This window comes from Phasianus colchicus, chromosome 19 (assembly GCF_987193195.1).
Source record: "Phasianus colchicus chromosome 19, bPhaCol1.hap1.1, whole genome shotgun sequence".
Classification (NCBI taxonomy): domain Eukaryota; kingdom Metazoa; phylum Chordata; class Aves; order Galliformes; family Phasianidae; genus Phasianus; species Phasianus colchicus.
This window is the reverse complement of record NC_143454.1, coordinates 11,277,308-11,292,512: the sequence shown is the minus strand read 5'-3', so window position 1 is coordinate 11,292,512 and position 15,205 is coordinate 11,277,308. Positions and strand designations below refer to the sequence as shown.

The 15,205-nt window shown below is 39.2% G+C and overlaps 1 protein-coding gene across 9 annotated transcripts in view; it reads left to right on the top strand.

Moving 5' to 3' along the window:
- The window catches only part of DENND1A (DENN domain containing 1A), a 174,621-nt gene that overhangs the window by 120,389 nt on the left and 39,027 nt on the right, over positions 1–15,205 (top strand). For all 9 annotated transcript variants that reach the window (XM_090121572.1, XM_090121574.1, XM_031601948.2 and 6 more), the window contains exons 14-16: positions 13,745–13,846; positions 14,137–14,224; positions 14,778–14,818. In XM_090121572.1, coding sequence (XP_089977698.1) covers positions 13,745–13,846; positions 14,137–14,224; positions 14,778–14,818 — 231 coding nt within the window. The remainder of the gene's footprint in view (positions 1–13,744; positions 13,847–14,136; positions 14,225–14,777; positions 14,819–15,205) is intronic.

Sequence of the window (15,205 nt, the reverse complement as noted above, 5' to 3'; positions counted from 1 at the left end):
ATCCCAGAGTCTAAAAAATCACTTTTTATGCTTAAAAAATTCAAAACAGTGTTAGAACATCAGTCCTTATCATTGCATAGGAAGCTCTGTAGTATTAATTGGTTGTCAGATCCCTAAGAAATAATGGATTCATGCACTCGATCATAATGCCCTGTTCAGAAGTTGAAGTTTGTTGATGTCCCCAGCCTCTCCATTTAACACAATTACAGATATGCTTTCAGGACGTTTGAGTGGATTGCATTTCATTAATGTGATTTGAGCAGACAACACTAAGTTGCTGTTGGGCCTTCTCTGACAGCTAATTACTGAAATGAAGTGTTGAAATGACTAAGAAACAATGGAGCACTTGTCAGAAACATTAAAACAATGCAGAAATAGTGCCAAATGCGAGAGCCACTCTGTATGCTTTTTCCCAGCCCTGAAGAGCAAGCTTGGGACATGTATAGCTGTAGTGGCCAGTTAGACCTTGGGGAGACAAAGTTTGTCATCACTGACAAAAACACAGTATTCTTAGACTGTTGTATGGTTACATTTCCGCTCTTCAATTCATGCACTAGCACATACTTAGATTGTTCACACACCTAGTTTTTGCTTACAGATGTCATTTTTGCACATTTTCCCAATAAAAAGCCTAATCTAATTATTTAAATATTAGAGATTCTGTGCACGTCAGCCAATTTTGTAATCTTATTTGCAGGAAAGGGTCTCTCGGACGATTTGGAGGAAGTGGATAGGGGGTGATTTTGTTTATTCCCATATGAAAAACAGGACAAATTGATGAGGGTTTGTAACAGGAAGGTCTGAAGCAAGCAGGGGGAGGCTTTTCTTGGTACAATAGGTAGCAGGTGTGCTGGGTGAACCTTAGGGCATGATATTAAGGAACTTTGTATCAGCTTTAGGGGACATTGGAGAAACTCTGTTTGGGTTTATTTAATACACAGGCGACAGGAGACTCCTTGAATTTCTTCAGATAGTAGAGAAATAACATTCAGGATTTCTACCTTCCCGGTATGTTCTAAGCATCTGCTTGTGGATCCACTGGAGACAGATAACCAGGGAGACAGCCTATTCATGTGATCAGTTATGGCATTTCTTTACTAAAACTGCAATTTTCTTTTTTTTTTTTCCTCTCCTTATCCTAAATTTGGGGATCAACCATGAGAAATGCTGTTGCTTGAGTATGATGTAACTTGTTAGAAAGAAAAAGCAACAACTTGTTTCTGACACAGTGGATGAGGCACTGCCATCCCAGCTCCCTATGATACAATCAGGTACTTCGATAACAAGTTTGTTTCAGAAGATTTTATGGTACTGTTTAAGAAATGGTGTTGCACCTTTGGTCTTGAATACCTGTATACTTTCTCAGAGCTTCTTGTATACCCATCCTTTTGGAGTATAAGAAGCTGAAGCCACAGTGCCTTCAATACTGGGGAACGGGCTTATCTGAAGGCTTTTGTTAATCCTTTATTACACAATGTATTCTTTATTTATATGTCTGCAGAATTATTAAAAGCAGTGTAGTGCAGGTTACAAAGTATTTCTGTCATCCAATTCAAATGATTTCTGCATTGTTGTAAGAGAAGGTGCTGGTTATTATTGAGATATTTTTTTAATGCATGTTGAGAAGAGTCTTGGATTATCAGTGTCTGTTATTTTGATGTGTTCAGCCATACCCTGATTGATAATGAGAGCTGGTGCCACCTGTGAGCAGCTTCCATAATTTAATCTGTGCAGCTCAAAGTCCACAAGTAATATGAGGACAAGGGAGTTCATATTTAATATGCTGCAGCCCTTATGACCTCAGTGATACTTGCACGTTTTCTGGTTTTGCAGGGGATTTTTCTTTCCAATCCTTAAGCTTCAGTTAGTAAAGGCAAACAGAATAAACTGAGTGGTTTTCTACATTCCATTGACAATGAGAGTCAAGCATTACCTTGATCTAATCACTTTTGCAATCTGGTGACCTATACAAAGTTACAGCTTAGTTTCTTAGTTGGAAAATGCACCCTTTAAACTATATAGCTTTTCTTGAAAACTCAAGTGTTGTAAATAATATGCTTCAGAGATCTTAGTTTAATATTCTTTCAAGAGCAATTCGAGGACCTGCAAAGGTGAGTTACTGCAAATATAATAAATGTAATAGATGTGACAATATATGTAGTACAGGTAGTCAGGCACATAATGCAGTGCTGGTGACCGAGGTGATTTAAGGGGCATTGTTACGATGTGTACCATGATTTACTTTATTTCAGTTACTAACATCTGCAGGTTCTCCTTAAGGAGGATTCCTTTAGATTTTCTTCCTGCTTGCATGTTTTGTGTTATTAGGTATTTGAAGTTTCTCTGTGGCCAGTATGCCCAGCCATGGTGCAGGCAGTTGGGTCCTGTTGCAGCAGAAAGGGAAGAAGTGTTACTGATAGCGATTAGGCAGGCTCCCATTCTTACACTTAAAATGTTGAACGTCTGTCTAGACCTAGTTCTTATCTCTCTTATTGATGCTAATCTTTTCTGTGCATGGTACAAGCAGCTGATAAAAGGTTGTGAGGAAGCCAGTGGTTTTGGAGGGATGCTGTCATTTGGAGTCTTGAGGCATTCCAGAAGATGGAGTAAGGTGTGCTTGCAAAGCAGTGCAGTGTTTTGTTTACCATTGCATGCAATAATAGGACAGCGTATTTTTCTGATACACAGCAAATATTGTATTAGCAAAAATATTAATGGCTATCTACTATAGATGAAAAAATTCTACGTAAATTTTTATTTAAATATAAACTTAATAAAATTACCAAGCTATATAAATATATAAAACTCATCAAAGTTTTTTCTTGTCAGCATTTTTTAGTGCATTATTCGGTGTGTTCAACATATGTACATTTTTCAATGTATTCCATGGGGAGAATAGGTGGAGGTACTTTGCCAGAGAGATTCCAGGTAAACAGGACTCAGAGTTACACAATTTAGTAGAATGCTTTTTGAGGGGAATTAATGTAAAACTGCCTTGCAAGTTCTGGGAGCGGAAATCATGTGGATACCAGGAATTAAAAAAAAAATCTTTCTCTACAAACCCTGTGATCAAGTAGTAAAATAATTGCAATGAAAAATACTCTTTGATGTTTTTGAATTCAAATCTAAGAATTTGGGATTTTTGCAGGCTGAATTAAACTAGAGAAAAAAAGGACAGCAGCAGGTTACCTGGAAGGAGCCTGTTTGGCCTGTTCAACTCAAGTGTTCACGTTGAGGTGCTGCAATACTTTGCCATCCTTACAATTCATTTTGCAAAAAACAAGTTCCAGACTGAGCTCTGCTTTCATGTATTCTCTCTCCATGGAAATTATGTCCTTTTTCTCATTTCAAATTAGATGAGTACAACGAAATCCTTATTTTACATATTTATTAACAAGGCTTTCATCCCTGTGGTATTGTAACTTCTCTGCTTTGTGCAAAGAAATTACAGGGAGAACTTGCAAACATTGAGGAGGAGGTTTATGTGATCACTCTTTTTCAAGCATTATTGCTCTTATCTGTGTTGTTCTTGCACATTGCTCCACCAATCAATATTTTCTAGTGATCCTTCCATATATTGTTGATATCATGACTTCTTGTAATTCAGAGATTAACTACATTATAGACCTCATGTAAAGTTCAGATCTGTGTGGATAGTTGTTGTTAGAAACCTAATATGTGAAGAAATGACGTTGAGCCCACTTTCTGGCTTGGCGAGAGTTAAGAGAATTGTTAGCATTACCAGAAAGTATTTGGTCAGGTACTCAGGTGCTGGAAATTTTCTTAGCAACATTGGTCACCTAGGAACATGATCATCTGCTGTTCTGGGGTGGAGATTACAAAGCTTAATGATTAGCTTCTATAAGCTGCAGCTGATGCCAGACTCTACCCCCTTTACACCTAATTAGCCTCATTAATGAGCTCTTCTGCACTCCGTAGAGAGGCCTTCCTCCTTGGAATAGGAGGCAGAAATACCTCACCCAGGTAGATGTGCTGAAACCTTTAATTATTGCTCACACCTGCAAAGCCCTGTGTCTCTGAAAGCAATGTTGTTTAGCTGAAATTGTGCTTGTTTACAGTGACCACACTACAAAGTATTAACTCTTTAGCACCACAGGAGTTGCTTATAAGCTTTAAAAGTATTAACATAGAGTAGAAATCTTACGTGAGCAAAGATTTTATACATAGTAAAATTGGGCATGTGGGGGAGAGGAGAGGGGCATGTTACATGTTTTTTAAAGTTCCTGAATATTTATTTTGCTTAACCCTGAAAAATGAGTTGGAACTGCTATTGAATGTGAAATCTTGCATTACTGGAACTAAGAACACTGTTAGACAACTTTCATTCCATGGATGTCCAACTTTTGCATGTAGAAAAATATAATTTTGTAGTGCTAAGAATAAAACTGGGAAAAGAGCATGAGTAGAAATCAGTCATTTCAGCAGACAGTGACTGACATCAGAGTCTTTGAGCTTTGAGGATACATAAGAATGGACTTCATGATTAACTCTTCTTAGGAATGTGCAGAACAAAATTAAGTTTTGCTCTACTAGAACAGCATTGGGCCTCACCCACAGAGCGTGTTGTCCTGCACTGTGTGAGCTGCAGAAATTCATATGCATTGTTTCATAAATGCGATTTGAAATGAATGCCAAAATAAAGCACCACAGTGAAGGATGCAAGTATTTGGGTAATGTTTTCTCAGCTGTTAGTCCTATTTATAACTGGCACGCATGGCATCAAAGTCTGTGGAGCCTTCTTGACAGAAACCCCTGCAGGCCTAGTTGTGTTTCCTGGGTGAGAAGGCCTGAGGTTGTGGGGCTTGTGAGAAGGACCTGTACAAAATACAATTAACATTGAGGGTGTGTGGGCCTGGAGGGGAACCCTGGCCTGGCAGGCAGCTGCCCAGCTGCTCTCTGTCAGAACAGGTTAGCAGTGTGACCAGGCCCCTCTGCTGCTGGGCACCGCACAGCCGTCTCCAGGACAGCTCCGGGAGCCGTGTGGCTGCTGTGTGCCGGCCAGATGTGTCTCTGCACAGGTGGTCTAATTAGGTGGCAGCTTTCCCTTCACAAAAGACTTAAGAAATGTTGTGCTGTTTCCATGTCAAAAATACGTAGCTGAAATAATGAGAGCTGGGAGGAGTAATGTGGCCAAACAGTAAATAATTCCACTTGCTACAAAGCTGGGCATCAGCATGCACAAGCTACGTGCTCACAGTGATGGAGAGCAGATTCCCTTTGGCTGCTTCATCATGGATTGAGCAAACCCTGTGGGACAAAGGTGGTGATAAGATAAATCTGCTTTTGTCATCCTCATGGTTGATGCAGCCTTCTCTTTCTGAACATGTTGGAAGCCGTCCGAGGACTGGGACAGACTGCACGTCCTGCTCTCAGCACTTGCAGTGTGCAACGCTCTGAGCTGGATTTTTTTTATTTTTTTCCCCCCAACTATTTGAATAAAAACTGCAGAAAGTGAAATGTAGAGGAGACCCTGGGGAAACAAAATCAAACCTAATTTAAAAAAATGGATCTTCAACCTGTTGTTGTTCTGGGGAAAGGGCTTCATTCAGTGCAAATCATAGAGCAGCTCTGTTAGAAGTAAAGGAAAAGGACCACGCTTCTGGTGAATGCACCAAGCTGGCTGTTTGTCTGAGCTTGGTACGTTCTCTCATGGTTAAGTCACAGCCTCGCTCTGACAAACCAAGAGTAAGTAAGTGGTGAAAGGAAAATAAAAGAATTCTCCTTGAGTACTTTTGAAGGGAACACTTTACTTTGCTCTTTTCCACCTGTGAGGAGAAACGTCTTGAGCACATGTGGACTTGGTGTCTTCATTCTTTCCAGACCATTTTGTGCAGACATGGAAAGCAGCAGTAGTGTGCAGCAATCACTGCAGTGTGAGTGGCTGTGGTCTGGCAGGAATTGAGGTCTGGCTGATCCCAAGAGCAGGCGATAGTGCATCTTTAAGAGTAGTGACCGAAGTTAAGGGTTTATCATCCATCATGTGGGAACTAGTGTGGCAAGTGTGCATGTGCATGCACGTGCATGTGATGTGCATTTATATGTTAATGACTGATCACTTAGGTTTCCCCAGAGACCATGGCAGGACTAGAACAGAAAGGAATGAAACCTTTTCCAGTGTTCCTAATGCAGTCTGAAATGATTGCTTTTCTGGCTGGTTTTCGTGGCAGTAGCTGAGGTTTCCACACCAAATTAGCAAGTGGTGTAACATGATGACAAATCAAACCTCAGTGAGTTCTGTTACAGTAATAGCATTAACTGCTGGATACTATTGAGAGGAGGTGATGTAGATCATGTTATCTCATCTCACGTGCATTAGCGTTACTACCAGAGACTAGATCTCAGCGAAAATTTAAAGTTCAATCCCATTTATTTAAAAGGTTGTTTTTTTGTTGCTGTTATTGAGATAAGTGGGATTTTCATTACCTACCTTTGTGACTAAAACTTCTCCTTTACCCTGCATTACTGAAGTTTAAGACCTGTTTATTTTCCTTCCGCATCTTAGCTACATGTTAAGATATTTCTATCTTCAGTGTGGTTTTGGGCATCGTTGTACAACGCAATCAAATGTGTCAGTGCAAAACGTGTTTGCAGCATTTTTTAATGCATGAATCTTGGAAGCTTTGTTTTTTTGGATAATTGTTGGTTTTTTTATGTATCTAAAGAATCAAAAGAATTTGTTGTTGTGATTTGTCACCTCTGGACTCCTTATTTATGAATACTCTTTGTTTATGGCCAGTCATAGATGATTTTTGCAGAGATTTCTTTATTCTTCTTAACAATATGTCGAATTTTAATAAGTGAAACAAAGAAAAGGTCACCAGGCATCTCTTGGGAAATACTTTGTGTAGACTGACTTCTATATTTTGTCATAGTATAAAATAACTCATAGAAAGAATTGCTCTGCAATTTTTCTCCTTTCTTGTGTTGTTGCTAATGCACTACAATAGCTAAAACAGAAAAAGGCTTTTTTCATTATAGGGAATTGATAGCCACTTTGCATGCAGAACGTACTAGCTTCAATGGGAGTGCTGCTCATGGAGTGATTGCAGAACCAGGCCCTGAAATTACCTTGCCAGCTAATGATAAAATCGCATGCAGGCCACAGGGGTTTTTGTGGAATAAATATAAGAGTTGAACAATATACAGTACACATTATACCAGTAATTTAAAGCATATCCAGGACAAAGAGAGAGTTCCCGGTGCAGGCAGCATCATAGAGATTTGCTGTATCTGATAAAGATTAGGTTTCTCAGCTCATAATACCATACTATTACTTTTCTTTTGTTAGTCTTTCAACACCTACACTCGTGCATTGACACAATATCAAGTAGGAAGAGGAAGAATAGCCTTATATTTAAGGTACTGAACAGGGATTAAAGAAATTTTGGTTCTTTTTCCTGCCTCTGCCAGAGACTTTTGTGACCATGTAAAAGTTCTTATTATTTTCTTGCCTCTATTCTTGATCTGTGAAATGGTGATTTTATTTTTTATTTTTATTTTTTTGTCTCCCTCTTTCCTTCCTCCCCCTCCCTTCCAGCCCTAAGTGCATTATTACTGGCTTCTTTGCGCTTTGTCTTCCAGGGCTCTTGCCTGAGCTCTGGAGGCATGAGGCTGTATTGGTAGCTGGGTGAGAGAACAGCTGGCCCGTGTGGATGATTCAGACATCAGAGCAGACAAGCTCCTGTAAAAAAAAAAAACAACAACAAAACAGCAGCTTGTCTATTACAGGAAAGTAGTTCTCAAATTTGTGAATATGTACTTGGTCTAAGAAGAAATGCTATCCTAAAGAATTAAAACAGGTTAAAAGGAAAAGCAAAAAATGTCGCTGTGTGATTTAGTTATTTTACATTGACACTTTTTTTGTTACTTTCATCTCTTATTTAAAGTTTTTGTGCAAAGTTTGTCTGATCCCTTAATGATGCAGGAAGTTACGGGCTGAAATGATTTGTGAAGGGGGTAGTGTTGAACTCTGCTGTCTTTGTCAGTATCTGGACTGTTTCTCCTCAGTGCTACAAAGCAATTAAATCTTATTTTGTATTCTTTCTTACAAAGGTTTCATAGCAATTTTAATACAGATAATATGGTTTTTGGATCTGAAGACATTTTGGTTTTTGTAGAATTAATTACAATTTAGTAATGCATAATTATCATCATCATCATGTAATAATAATGTTAGCAAAGGCATAGAAGATGCATTTGTGGCCACAGAGTTCTCATGATTTTACATTCAAAGTTGAATTGTGTGTTTAAATTTGCTTCATCCTAGCTGGCAACCTGCTGGTGAGCAATAAAGTGGCTGTAGGATGCAGATTTGTGTCCTTTCTGAGGACACTTCTGTTTTATTTGAGTTTTCTTGATCAAAATCCATCAAAAATGGATTTGTTGGTATGAGTCTGCTTCTTTCTGCAGTCAGAGACCCGGCTGGTGTCTAGTTCTGTACAGAGAATTACATGAGCATTGAGAATGCTTACAAGGTAAAATTTTGAAATTAGTGTAGTTTGGGTCTGTATGTGTGTACAGACCTGTGTGTACCTGGTTACTGCCGCGTTTGTTTTTGTCGTATAAGCATTAAACAAAAGCAAAAAGCGCTTTTATATTCCTTCAGATTTTTCTGATTTCTGTTTGTTAGTGCAGAGTGGATTCTACTTTGTAGTACAATCAGAAAAATCTTGTGTGCGTGTTTAATCCAGTCCAAACTAGGAGTGCCATGCCACGTCTCATTGCCTCTCGTGAGCTGTCTGAGGTCCATGTTATAAAGAAGGCTCCCAAACACTGTAATGGTGCCTCTGTCGCTGGCGCAGCTTGCTGCCCATGCCTGTACCTATGAACCATGGCACAGGTGTATGGAAAGTTCTGACATACAACATTTTGAAGACAGTGTTGATGTGGTTGAGTGTTATGATTGATGTCAGTGATTTGCCTGACTTGCAGTCATTCTCCCTTTTATTTGTCCTTCAGTGGTATACTTACAGGAGTTATCAGACCACGTGCCGAAAAATGACAGCCGTCAAACAGGAATTTCAATTCACCAGCACTTGCAAGAGAGTTTAGGGAAATGTACCATTTTGTTTGATACTTTTAATAGATGATTTAATAAGATTTACAATACACATGCTGTAAATACTGTCTTTTTTTTTTTAAGTAGGAAAAAAAGTTCACTCTTGGTGTATCTTTACCCATAGTGGTTATTTACTGTATTGAGGAAAATGATAAGAAGTCCAAAATTGGACTGATGATGAAAACAGACATTTGCATGAGACTGTAAGTGTTTGAGGAGTGCAGTCTGGATTGATAAGTTCATGATTTTGAAATACGTTTCAAGATTACTCTTAGAAATCCTAATTTTTCAGACCTGGTAGACTGGTTTCTTTTTGAACAGTCTTAATTTACTTTTCTTTAGAAGAAGTCTGGTAAAATCTCTGAGCATGTGATTTCTTTGTTCCTGAGCAGCATCTTGAAATGCTAATAAAGCTCTGTACCATTTGCTTAATGCAGAGTGTTTGATCCATGCTTTCTTGATTCCATTATGACTGAGGCAGATGCAAAGAGCTTTCTTGTGCTGAATGTATGTACTAGTTATGGGGAGGTTATTTGTCGTTGCAAATGCAAGCTGAATGAGGCAGTGTCCTCTCAGGTGTCTATCACCAATTTCAGATTTTCTTTATGGAATCCTGCTGGCTGACTGATCATCCTTCTTCAGCTGTGATGAGCTAATCTTTCCTTCATGTCGTAATCACAATTCTTGAAAGGCCTGCAGAACAGTGGCTTACTTTTGGTCGCTGTTGTATCTGACGTTGATATATATATATCCAGATCAGTGAGTTGTTCTTGTACTTTTAGTTTCCTTATAAGTCTGGATGGAATTAAGAATGATTATTCCTAGAATAACTCTGCAGGCTTTACTTTGGCACCTGCTGCATAACCAATTTTAGTAAAAGATGTGGTCATTTGTAACATCTAATTGGTAATGAAACAGTGATATATGGATCTCTTACACATCGTTGTTCTTGCTGTATGTTTGGGTTCTGGCTGCCTGGAGTACTGACACCAGACTTACAGCTTGTAGACTGTCAGACTGTCAACTTGTTCTGCACCTTTAAATTCCACCCACATTTTTTCATTTCGTGGGTAGTATACAGAGCAGCTTTAATGGCTTGTGTATTTATTAGAGAGGTTTTGAAAGAGCACCTACGTGGTTTAAAGGCATGCATACAGCAGCACAAAATTCATTACCCTGCACCACATGCTGACCATGATAATGCAGAGGAGATTGCATACCTCTTCCATGGTGTAACTTGAGGGTTTTCTAAACAAAGTCTTCCGTATCTTTATTTGCTTTTTTGTTAACCCTTAGAACTAAATTTTTTGAAATCTTTTTGTGTGCAAGAGCAAAGAGCTGTCGTTTTTATCTTTGTGTGCTCTCCAGCAGGCACATGGTGGCCTTGAAGCCCTGTTGTCCCATGCATGTTGGGTGTCCGTTCTGTGGTTAGAGTGGAAATAGTTGGACTTTGTGACTTCCCTGGGCACCCGTGTGTCTTTCCAGAATCGTTGGTGTTTGCCCTTGTCCCCACCTCCAAGTTTTTCTCTGTCCTGTGCTATCTTCTCTGTCACACATAGTTTTAGTCCTTTCTGTTCATTGTGAAAGTTAATGCAGTAGCCAGGTAGCTGGCCTGTCTGCAGGAGGGTAGTTCAGGCAGTTCGGGTCTGGTTCTATTCTCTCTGACAGTAACTGTCTGCAGGAGCTCCTGCAACTTTGTCTGAAAGAAAGTTCTGCTTTTTGAGAAGTGATTGTCCTGAAAGCCTGGGATGTCACTGTCAGACTCTTAGAGCCTAGGTGGTCAGAACCAGGCTTTGTATTTCAGTTTGCTTTGGGGCTTTGTAAAATATGCAACAGCGAGTTTCTTGAAACTATAGGAGCGACTTAAATCAGTCCTGGCCTCCTTTCATTTCTCACTTGCTTCGTTAAGCAGGTTTTAAACATTATTTTAGAATGTAAGAGAATTCCAGTTTTAAAGTAGTGCTGGCGGCAGATCGGAAGTGGGCTGAAACTTTTCGGCTTTTTAGGGGTCGTGAGCAAACAGCACTGCTCTGATGAACTTTGTTATGCCATATGAATATAAAATATTCATAGAAAGGTAGGTGTGTGAAGGCACCTATTTTTTCAATACATCTAGGAGTCCAAAATTCTAAACTCATATTTGGAAGTTTCTTTTCTTGCTTTACGGTCGTAGATTATGTTTCTTTGAAATGTGTGAACTTCTCTATTCTAAAACAGTAATAATGATGTTACCTAAACTTGATGTATAGGTGTGTTTATCTAACTTTGCAGATACATCAGTTGCCTTGCTGGGTTGCTTTGCCTGCACATTCAGAGTATTTGCAATGATCCTGTGCTTTTAGTTGGAGAGAAGAAAAATGGAAATTCAAGGTGTTGATAAATTAGGGCCTACATTCTAATTATTGGAATTAGCAAGGATTTATAAGAAGTCACTGTAATTGTTTTACCTGTGAACAGGACCATTGATTTCATCAAATATCTATGATTCTTAGCTTATCCCCTCTCGTATAATGTCATCTGTAAGTAAAAGCAGAGCTGATAAGCGTCATAATTTACAGCTAACTCAATCTGTCAAGAAAATGATCTTATTGTCCACCTTGCCATTTTGTAATGAAGCTGTGGATGGAGGTTAGCAACAGTGTGTTCACCCTTCTGGAAGTCGTGGAGGATGGGAGGTACTAATGCCTTCTGAGCTGAAAAGCTCACGCTTGACCTTGATGATTAAAGTTTTTCCTATCATCCAACAACAGTTGAGCCTGAATTGGCTCTTAAGAAGTCAAAAGGTCTAATCAACCTAATGAACAAACTCAGTCATTAGTACTTCGGGGAGAGAAGTGTTGTAGCACCGTACTGCTCTCCCCAGCTGCTGTGCGTGTGCTGTGAGGAGCGGAGTGAGGCTCAGCTGGGCACAAGGAACTGCTGGCTCTGGGCACAGCAGTGTTGGGGAGCTTCTGCTGGGCAGAGCCTGCTGTCCACAGCACTCACATCCCTCTGCCACGGGACAAATGTTACGTTGTAGGTCATAGGAAACAAAGCTTGTATTCTTTATAATAGTTAGAAAGTGAGGATTAAATGAAAGCTAAACCGCCTTGTAGAGAACTACTGCTCCAATCTGAACATGAGCTAAATCTATGCTTTTCTTTGTGGTATTGTTCCTGCTGTTTTCACACTCCAGATTTTGCCTATGTTAGCCACAAACGGTTTTCATGCAGCCTTTGTTGTGTTCCAGCAGCTAAATCTGGGGAAGCCTTAATCAAGTAAATACCTGCTATTATCAATCGAAGACGGGTTGGTATTTTTAAAATTAGGTTAACCATTCTGAAGCGATAGTTGTCACATAAGAAACCTGCTTTTCCTCCAAAATCTTGGAAATTCTTTGGCTCCAGGAAAAGTGAACTGTCCTAGGAGTGGCTCCTATCTGGGAAAGACCCAGCTGGGCTCATACATTTGTTCAGGTGCTCACTTGGGATGGGTCCTTTCCTCAGGTTAAGAACACCCTGTGACCTCTGGCATTTGTTGGCTGTGGAGCTAGGGGTGAGGTACATCATGTAGTCTCACGTTGATTCTGATGCTCCAATTCCTTGGGGTCAGGAGCAATTATCTTACTACCTTCTGATTATTTTAAGGCAAGTAAATCCTTCACATTCCTCACGAATTGCATTAAAAACTGTCAGAACTGCTCGCACTGTTTGGTGACAGTGGCAGGGCCAGTTTGGTGGCCACGTGACAGCTTCCTGCAGAAGCTGATGGGGAAAGCCCAGCACCCTCCAGCAGTGCAGTGAGTGGGGCTGTGAGCAGCCCTGCCCTCGCCTTGCTGTCCCGCCTTCACATGGCCAATGTGAAACCAGGTTTCTAATACAAAAGGCTTTTGGAAATGTAAGGGTAGTGCACATTTAAAGGTGTGCTTTCAGATTTTTTTAATGTCTAATATTGATTCTAAACTCTCAACAAATAAAAAAAACCAACAAATATATTTTAACATGGTTATGAAAAAGCCTTCATATTAATTATACATCAGTGTAACTTTATCTTGCTTTGCTACTTTCTTGGTTTTAATTCAGTAAATATATTTGCTTTTTACACTGAGTATTTGTCAATTTAAGTGTGGAGGTAATTTGTGCCCTTATGGCAGGTGCACAGCAGACTTCAGCATTAACATAACTCATTAAAATAAGATAAAAGTAGAGCTGCAAAACAATCTCTTTTGCCAACAAGGATGTGAAAAAGAGAAATTTCACTCAGTTCAGTATATGAAAGTGTAATCTTTCTGAACTGTGGAAAGAACTGAGTAGACATTACTGACCAGTTTGTGCGGGTTAACTGAAGAAAAGATGAGCACAGTACACAAAATTTAGATGACCTTGTGTCATATTTTGGAAACAGTAAGTAAAATTACCTACTTTGGCTGATGAGAGATTCTTCCCCATTTTTATTAGTATGTATGGAAAGTGAATGTGTTTTATTTTCATGATGCATAATTTGCCACAGTTTCTAACCTGTTTCTCAGTTACCAGATTAAAACCTGGAAATAAGCCGCAGTTTGCTGAACTTAATGCAAGTTTTATTTATCTCTTTATTTTGGAAAGGAGGTAGATAAAATGGAGACAGTGTACTTAAATGGATTCATTACAAGCTTCTTCAGTTTTAATCCTCTGAATTCTACAGGGTGAACCCATCACTTTTTGTGAAGAAACGTTTGTATCCCATCGTTCTGCAGTCATGAGGCAGTTCCTTCAGAATGCCATTCAGCTCCAGCTCTTTAAGCAGGTACTGGCTTCATTGCTCTAATTGCTCTAATGCAGGAGAGTATTTTGCAGTACAGCTGTTTTTTATTGCTTTCTTTATTGTACAGAAAACATATTATTGTTGAATATGATGTTACTGCCTTAAGGGGGCTGAGAACATAGATGTACAGACGTGTTATTTTTTATAGCACTTCGTTTTGGTAAGCATTTTACCTTTCTGGGTCACTTCCTTATGAGAACATTGTCCTTACTGCTGCAAATGTAGAATAAAATCTTTCTGGAAAACACTCTCTTTTCATGCTGATATTGTAGTTCATCGATGGCCGCCTGGATCTTCTTAACTCTGGAGAGGGCTTCAATGATGCTTTTGAAGAAGAGATAAATATGGGAGAGTATGCAGGTAAGCAAGGCGGTCCTCTAAAGTAATTTCAGCGATTGCCCCTGATTTACTGTTCTTGCACTATCATGACATCGTTTGCGCTCATCTAATTAACAGTGATCGCTTTTAGTATCTTAAATTTTAAATTTTTGTTTCTGCATAAGGAACTTTGAGTAACTTATCACAGTCTGAATAAAATCTGTTTGGCCTTAGAAAACCTCAGTTTTACCTCTTGGTTGAAGTACAACTGAAAGAGTTATTGCGGTACCGGACACTGAAAAAAACGTGTCTTTACCCAGAGTCACCTGATGTTTCTTTTGGCAACCTTAAAAAATCTCAGCATTCTGAAATGCCTGAAAGAAAATCCAGATAAAATAGAGATTCCTCTTAGCGTGTAAAAGAAAAATGTAAATACCTGATCATTTTTTAGTTTTGCTGTTTACAGTAAAATGGAAGCGCGATTATCCTCTCCTGTAGTATTCATGCTGCTAGAATCACTGAGTGCTAATGCTTTGCATTTCTAGCTTGTTTTCCATGTGGGAGAGTTACATTTTATCTTTGTGGTTCTGTCTAGGTAGTGACAAATTGTATCTCCAGTGGCTCTCTACAGTGAGGGTAAGAACACAAAACACTTCCAACAGGCATTCTAACTCTCACTAGTCCATTGAACTGTTCTGCATGGCTGTAGACAAGAACAAGACTAACTTGTTTCCTGTAGGGTTTAGCTGTGATGAATTTGAGCTTAGCTGTGAGAAACTCACACACTCTTCAGTTGAAAAAAAAATTTATATACATACAGTAAAATCAACATAGGAATTCTTATCTCTCTTGGAAACAGATAGAAATAAGTGTTATTTGAGAAAGAAATGTGTTTTATCCTTCTTTACTAATAGAAAAGGAAAGAAAAGCGACCATCACCGCTGCAAAACGCTACTCATAGTAGTAATTGACGTCTGATTTTAGACATCTTTTAGTGCCTAAAATATGATACGATGTATCGAA